Genomic DNA, 8,149 nt, shown 5'->3' on the forward strand with positions numbered 1-8,149 from the left:
AATGGTCCCGACCAGGCTTGTTCCAGTGTTGCATCAATGAGCGTGTGTAGGGGTGTAGAGGTGTGCTGGCGCCCTAATAACTTCTCTGATGGAGCCAGGCAGTCCTTAGCCCTCTAGCCTTCCTCTCCCAGAGGCCACCACCCCATGCCAAATGCCTGAAGGGAACCAAGAAGCCCAGAGCCTGAGTTGGTTTGTAGGTGTGTGATCAGCACACCTGCATCCCCCGCCCCCGCCCCCGCCCCCGCCCCCGGCCAGAAAAGAAGGAAATGAAGCCAGCACTCCATCTGCTGAGGGAATAGAAGGTGGAGGTATCTACCCACATCCCTCCTACTTTAGCACTCAGGGTGCTGATGGAGGACTGATTTTTCTAATCTCAGAGCTCCCTCTGCTGGGGGCTGAGGCTCCCTACAGAAGGGGAGGGAAGAGACTAAGAACTGAACTTTGTAGGGAGAAAATGGAAGGCCGCAGGCAGCAAGCTCTGCCTGGACACTCAGGACATAGAACTGAATGAAGATCAAGAAGTAGACAGGTTTTCGGTTTATTGAGTAACAGTGGCACCACAGCTTTCATTACAGGTGGCGGTTGTTTGGGGGAGCAAGAAAGTGCTCTTAGAGGATCGCACTGGGGCCTTCACCCCACTTCAGCCAGAGGTCACAGGAGTTGGAGTCATGGTCCAGCTCTGCACTCCGTGAATTCACCAACACATATTCCATCCCCAAGTCCACCTCCCCTTTGGACCAGCCATTGACTACCGGGCCCTTCCTCCTCTTGGAGGTGGGGGTGTGGGGGAGCAGGGCCAAAAAGCCTCAAGAGAAGGAACTAAGATCAGGATCCTGCTGAACGTCCAGCAAGATCAGTGGAACACAAAATCCCCTGTCTTGAGGTCATAGGCTCAGGGCCTAGTTGCCCTTGAGGTGTCCTAGTTACAGCCACTCAGACACCTGTGGAGTTTAAGCACCGTTCCTATGCTGTGTCCCTCCGTAAGAGGGTGCAGTGGGGGCTCTTAAACAGGAATGCTTGCTCTGCCTTCGTGGCTTTTTGGTTAGGGGAGGGGGTTGGGATTGTAACTTTAGACTTAAGGTTATGATGTCTTGCGGCCCAAGAACTCCTAGGATTGTGCCTAAAGATGCCCGTGCTACAGTGTGGGGGAGATGGGGAGATGGCAAGAGCAGTACAGGACACTGACACTCCTTTGTTCTAGCAGAGAAGAGGAGAGGAAATGACCCATTCCAGGATGTGGGGAATGCGGTAAGCCCCCTGCCTCCCTTATCCTGCCATGTTGTCCTCTGCCAGCCCAGTTCCTGAGTCAGCTTCGGAAGCCAGGAAGCAGAAATCTGAAGAATTCAGCCCAGTTTAGCCTGCTAGTGTACCTCAGTCTCTGTCCTGAGATCCTGGGTCTCCTCCCGTGTCCAGAAGGGGCAAGGTTCCATCAGGAATGACTTGGCTGGTGGAACTGTTTAGGCGAGAAAGTCCTGTAGCCTGGCCGGCTGGCAGGTGACAGGAGGCCAAGAAGGGAAGCCAGACATGAGGACATCCCAGGACAACCTGTACACACACGTATCACATATGTACATATGTAGACACACTAGCGCAGAAGGAATCATGTGACCCTGCTCTTTGAAATCAGAGGAGAGAAAAAGGCTACGGGGGCACCTCTCCCAGCCTAACAGATTGCTGGTCTCAACGGCTGCTCCCACACCAGGCCCCCGCCCAGTACCAGGCAGATGGAAAAGTGGCAGGGACGGCAAGGCTCCACTAAAGCAGCAGCCCAAGGATGTGAGAGAGGAGGCCAGGGGCTGACGCCCCCTCAAAGCCCCTTGTTGTAGTAAACCGCTTCGATACTGGGGTTTTGCTCATGGATCTGAGCTCTCAGCTCTGGCTCCAGCCTGCTCACGTGTATGGAGCTGCAACAGAACAGCACAGGCAGGCTGAATGTCCCCTGAGCCCACCCCCCTCAGCTGGGTGCCCCCGATCACCACCCCTCTTCCTCCCAGGTTGCTGAATCTTCTCCTTTGACTGCCAGAGGCCCAGATTATTGTCACTCCCCCACCCCCAGAATAAGCTGAATGCCTGCCAGGCCTCCTCCTGGAACACACTGAAGGAACCTAAATCAGCTGCTCCCAGAGATGTAGAGACCTGTCTGAAGCCCCCAGCCAAGCCTGGGGGCAACACTTACCTTCTCTGGGGGAACAGGGCACAGCACAGGGGGGTGGCAAATACCAGGCTGAGGGAGAAGAGTGTTGGAAAGGTTTGTGAAGCTCTGATCTAAGAGTGTTCCCTCCCGGCACCCCACCCCATCTCTGAAGACAGCCCCTAGGGGTAGAGACTGATGAAAGCCAACAATGACATTAGGTTCAGGCTGAAGAAAGAGCCTCCAAAGCAGTGACCCAGAGCGCCACAGCCAGTGACAGAATCAGGAATTAAATGTGCATGAGACTCTGGGCTGGTACCAAAAGGTATATTTCCATGGTTTCCGTGGTGGATGTAGAACCCCTTCGACTAGATTCTTGACCTTCAAGAACAGAGATCACTCCTAACACACACAGTATGCCCTACAGGTGTCCAAGACCCCTACCAGCTGAATGTATGAATGAATGATGTATTTAATGTATTAAATTATCTTAATTATCTTATCTTAAAAGCAATAAGACCCCCCCACATCCACCACAGAAGGATACTCCCACACATTCTAGCTAACTCCCCGCACACTTACCAGAAGCCCACCAGTCCCACCTGCAGGGGTGCCCCCAGCCAGGGGCGGCGCTGTGGGGAGAGAGAGAATGTAATGGTGTGTGTCCCCTGGCTCCCCTCACCCCTACACATTCACCCACCGCGGCTCTATCCCATCAGCGCTGCCTTTGAGCCTCTGATATGTGGCCCTTTTCTTTCCCCCAGTCCCATAACAGGGACTCACCACCCTCCACTCCAGCCAGGCCCATTTGCTGACACCATCCCTAGCGTCCCACCACCCATCTTCACCTCTCTTAATCGCTTCCCACACTTCCTTCAGGAGCTGCTTTCTTCAGGAAGCCTCCTCTAACCCTCCACTCCCTCCCTCCCATCCCACTGCGTGAATCTGTCCCTTTCCAAACACATCTCCTGCTCTGCACACCCTTCTTGATTTGCTCCAGCCTTAGAGGCCACCAATCTGTTGCTCCATGTACATGGTTGGCACTCAATAAATATTTGCGAATAAATGATTCAACAAATGAGCCAGAGCTTGTATCCCTGTGCCTTGCTTCTCCGTTCTGTTCGCGTGCGGGTGAGCCTGTGTGTGTGTCTCAATGTTTTTTGTAGCTGACAGCACGAGCACGATATCAAGCGTGGCTGTGATAGTCCATCCCTGTGTGTGTCAGAGGTCTCTGGAGTGACACCAGCTTCCTTCAGGCCAGAAACCCTTTCTTTCCTTCCCTTCCCTTCTCCTCCTGCACCCTCAGTGTTCCTTCATTCCAGCTCAATTTATTCTTGCTGAATGAATTAATGAAGGTGGAAGGGGTAGCACAGGGGTGGGGCAAACAGGTAGCAAGTCTTAGACTCAAGTCGGGTTGGAGAGGAAGTTGGGGACCGGTCAATTCTGCCCCCAGTCAACACTATTTCTAGGACGGGAGAGGTGAGAGTGACGTACCTTTAGGAAGTCTTTCTTCTCCAGGGTGTCCATGATCACGGGGGGAATGGCTGAGGGGAGAGCAGGGCAAGGAGGGAGGGAGTTAGTAGAGTGAAAGTCAGGACCCTAAGGAAGGGGCGATCCCCCTTTGCATCTCCTCCCACTCCCCCCAGAGTCCTCAAACCCCCCGAATAATGGCACCCCCTTCTCTTAGAGCCGCCCATGCCCCACCGAGCCACTCCTGCCTCACCCATGGCAGGAATCGCCATGCAGATTCTTGATGTCACCACCTGGAAGATTCCTTGCTTGGCTGCGGCCACCGAGTGGCCAAGTCTCTGACCCTGTTCATCGGTCACTGGGATGCCCACCTGCAGCTCTCTGAGAAGGGAAGGGGGTCAGATCACAGGCTCCAAATCTGACCTGCCATGCTCTCACGGGCAGCTAGTCCCCTCAGACAGCCTAGATTCAAAGGCTGGTTCTCCCACCCCAGGATCCCAGCACCAGACTGAGACTAGGCCCTGCAGCTCGTGTGGCTGGCTGGTGTGCCTACATGCGCCCTGGGCGTGCACACGCCAGGAGCTGGGGCCACTCACCTCTGCCTCATCACGGGGATGTTGATGCAGTTGGCAGCTGCCACCGCTGCAAAGGGCACGAGTCTGCCAACCAGCGGGGGCAAATGCTGGGGGAGGAAAGATGTCATTTAGTGCAGGGGTCCCCAACCCCAGGGCCGCAGACCGGTACCTGTTAGGAACTGGGCCGCATAGCAGAAGGTGAGTGGCAGGCGGGCGAGTGAGCGAGGCTTCATCTGCCGCTCCCCATCGCTCGTGTTACCGCCTGACCCATCTCCCCACCCCCATCCGTGGAAAAACTGTCTCCCACGAAACCGGTCCCTGGTGCCAAAAAGGTTGGGGACCGCTGATTTAGTGACCCTAAGGGCCACGGGGTGGTAAGGAACTCTGAGGAGAGAGATGGGGAGCCTGTAGATTGGGGTGGAGGAGTGGTAGGGAAAAAGGAGGCAGATAAAGCGTGAACTGGGGGGGGGCAGTGGAATGGGGGAGATTTACCTTAGTGAGGGATTTGAGTCCCAGGGCCGTGGCCACAGCCCCGGTGGTAGCACTCACGTAAGCCGTTCCCAGCTGCCTGTGGACGGAAGAGCCAGGACACAAGGTGGGAGGTAAACAGTCCAGCATATGGCTCTTTGCTTCAGGGACGTGAGGCATGGGAGGGTGGCCTCAGTGCAGAGAAACGTCTCCCCTGCTCCAGTGCAGACTTGTCTGGAAGCCCCAATCCCTACCCTTGAAGAGGACTGGGTCCCCCAAAGCATACACAAGAAGACCTCAGGCCCTCAGTCAGGCCAGGAAAGTGAGTGGGGGACAGGTTGAGAGGAGGCCGCTGAGCCACTGGCTGCATAGGCCCAGGGGAACAGAAGAGAGCAATGGAGGGCCGGGAGAAGAGTCCCTGGGAACAAGCTCTCACCCCCCAGTGATGGGAGCGTCGCCACTGCGGTTGGAGTAGTTAACGATGGCATTGAAGGACTGATTCACCCACTGCCAGAACACCACGGTGGGGGTCTTCCTGAGGGAACAAAGACACTTACTTCCACAGTGTCCCACATCCTTGGACACTGATAATAAAACCCCAAAGGTTAACCCCAAACCCTCAGGAGGGGCCCTGTTGATGCCCCTAGAACCTGCTCTGGTGACCCCTGCATGACCCTCCTTACACAAACACACCCATTGTCTCTGGGGTGGGAGGACCCCGGGGGCTGAGTTCTGAGGAATGGAAGGGATTCTAACGCAAGCTCCCACCCACCTACTATTTTCTGCCCAAACGGGCCCAGAGAGGAAGTGCCTAGTCATCAAGTTACACTGTACCTTGAACAGAGCACCCAGGGAGGAGACACACAGAATAGGACCTGCCTGTAGAAGGTGAGCATGCAGCCGGTGATGGTCATGTTCATGGGCACCTGGGCTGACATGCGGCCAATCAGGACCACCTTCTCCCCTGTGTCCGGATGGAAGGCAGAGTCGTACACATACTTGGCCCTCCAGAGCTGGTCCTCGGTGAGCCCTGGCGTCACCACGCCGGCCCTGCAGAGGTTGGCAAGGAGGAGACAGGCAATTCTAAGGGGTAGATCTGCCCTCCCAAGCCCTGCCCACCCAGCTCAGGGGAAGTCTGGGCAGAGGACCAGGCACTTTGGCTCCCAATCTCAAAACAAAGGAACTACTTGTCTCTGGGGAAGAATCATGTCTTGCCAGAAGGAGGGCTCCTATTTCTACTTCCCTTCTAGCCACACAAAGAGGGGTGCCCTTCTGTTTCTGCCCAAATGCTAGGCCAATGCTGGGTAATGGTGGTTTCCAATGAGTCAAAAATGGCTGGGGTGTTGCATGAGTTTTTCCTCCTGGAGACAAGGAGGCTGCCCTCCTACTTCCTTGGGACTCAGCTGAGCCCCTCTGTCCTTGCAGAGGATGGCCCAGCAGTGGGACAGGTCCTTGTACAGGGTTTGTGAAACACAGAGCAGCCCCCTACCCACAAATATCGACACCACCTCCTCAACCCAAACACCCTGAAATCCTTTAAGTTAAAGTTCTGTGCCCTAGTTGTCTGTGATTCCAACCGAGAGGGCAAGGGAGTGAGGGGGTGGAGGATTGGAACAGGGTCATGCTCAAGTTAGGGGAGACAGGTGCAAAAGGTACTGTATTAAGAGCAGGGAATGAGCCCCTGAGTTAAATGGGGTTGGGGGTCACCTGTAGTTCTGTACGATGTTCCGGGAAGCTTCTAGCTGTGTCCCGGACAACAGCAGATTTCGGGGGTCAGTCACAGTGAAGAAGTGCCGGGCTCTGCCCAAGAAAGTGCTCTGGTCCCAGCGAGGTTCCTGGATATTGATATCTAAGGGCAACTCACCCATTTTCTGCAGGGCAGGGACCAAAGTCAGAGGACTCCAAGGAGGGGTCCAAGGGGTCCACATGGGGGAGATTTTGGTGGTGCTGCCCTGGTCCCTGCCAATCCTTCTGGAGCTCAAGATGACTCTAGATAGGTAAGCAAGGATGTGGGGAGGAGCTGTTTTCTAGGCAATGTTCCAGCCCCCCTGGGCCACTAGAGAACATGGCCAGGAAAACAGATGTCCTTGCACTCTGGCCTGGTACAGATTTCCATGAGTGAGGATTTACATGTGTGTGGTTGACGCATGAGCAGCAGCTAATCCCATGCAGCTACTCTTGTGCTCTGTATGCACAGAAATGCAGCTTATATGCATTACACATCCACGTTCCTGTCAGCTTTAGGCCCCAGTTGCCTTGAGACCTACATACAAACCCCCAAGGCTGTTTGGGAAGATGGCATAAGCCATCTCACTCCCCAGGCCCTGACTGGAGGACAGCAAGGGTTCATTGGCAACTCCAGGGCTTACCTATTCCAGATCTCAAACAGGGGACTCTGATGCCAGCCAGCCAGGTGTGCTCGTGGGCATGCACAGTCCCCTCTCCAGACCCATCTTCCTCAGCCCACACTGAATGGCCCAAGGCTCTCCTTGTTCCCTAGCTGGGCAGGGCTGGCAGGAACACACATCTACCTCTCCCTGAGCTACCTACCTCTAAAGGAGCAGGATTCAGTGAGTGAACCCTCCACTCAGCACAGAGAAGAAAGCCTGAAGCATTCATCTGGCCATGTTGGGCAATATCCTACAGAATGACTAATTCTCTCCAACCACACTTCCTCCCTCACAGGCAGACACACCCTCCCCTCTCACACACTCACATTCACATACCCACACACAAAGACACCAGCATACACGCCCTACACAGACCTGCAAACAGGGTGGACACGCCCTGCATACAAAGACCGTTACTTACACACACACAGCTCATATCCATCAGTTGCAGACACTTGAATGTGTGACGATACAGAGTCTCACCCCGACATTCCCTCCCCAACTCACCTCCCCTCGTGCCTTAGAGCCGAAGATGCTGAATCTCACAGCACGGAGGCAACTTTCCCCTCTGACTCCCAGCCCTCAAGCCCCTCTCCCCTGACCCCCGAACCCGGCCCGGCACAATGAGCACTCACGATTTCCTAGGCTCCTGGGCTCCCGTCCTCTGCAGCTCTCAGTCCCGCCTTCCTCTCCGCGCGTCGCCCCCGCCCTCACACCCATCACGGGTAACGTCACGCGTGACGCTCGCCAGCCTGAGGGGCGGGGACTCCCTTGGCGCATCCGCCCGGCGAGGCCATGGATTGGCAGAGCCTGGGGGCGATGGGTGTCATTTAAGGGCGACGCCCCCAGCCCGGGCCACTGAGACCCGGCCCTACGCTGTCTCCCAGAGCCAATCCGACCTCAGGGATCAGTTCTGGCCACGTCCCCAACCCGAGAGAGGAGGGGAGGAGCTGCCCCATTTGCTTGCAGTCCCCCGGCTGGCCTCGGGAGGCACCCGGCCTCTGCAACCGGGGGTCTAGGTACCCGGGGCGAAGGCGGGCGGCGTGGAGGGGCATCCTCTGACGGTACGCCCAGAGAGACTCGGGTTACCGCCCGGCTTGTTTACTTAATGGCTG

The 8,149-nt window shown here is 55.9% G+C and overlaps 1 protein-coding gene across 2 annotated transcripts; it reads right to left on the bottom strand.

Annotated features, from left to right (window-relative positions):
• Positions 1–546: 546 nt before the first annotated feature.
• On the bottom strand, positions 547–7,722 carry SFXN3 (sideroflexin 3). Of its 2 annotated transcripts, XM_065893780.1 has the most exons (11): positions 7,670–7,722; positions 6,352–6,515; positions 5,524–5,694; positions 5,081–5,179; positions 4,669–4,744; positions 4,198–4,283; positions 3,855–3,982; positions 3,626–3,675; positions 2,714–2,763; positions 2,177–2,224; positions 547–1,904 (listed from the first exon to the last, which is right to left on the bottom strand). In XM_065893780.1, the coding sequence occupies exons 2-11, from the start codon at positions 6,510–6,512 to the stop codon at positions 1,808–1,810; spliced, it is 966 nt and encodes a 321-aa protein (XP_065749852.1). In that variant the 5' UTR covers positions 6,513–6,515; positions 7,670–7,722; the 3' UTR covers positions 547–1,807. The 2 variants fall into 2 exon arrangements, with proteins under 2 accessions (XP_065749852.1, XP_065749851.1); XM_065893779.1 differs by lacking the exon at positions 7,670–7,722 and having other exon boundaries at positions 1,808–1,904; positions 5,081–5,175; positions 5,520–5,694; positions 6,352–6,512.
• Positions 7,723–8,149: the final 427 nt, after the last annotated feature.

Source organism: Phocoena phocoena, chromosome 16 (genome assembly GCF_963924675.1).
Source record: "Phocoena phocoena chromosome 16, mPhoPho1.1, whole genome shotgun sequence".
NCBI lineage: Eukaryota > Metazoa > Chordata > Mammalia > Artiodactyla > Phocoenidae > Phocoena > Phocoena phocoena.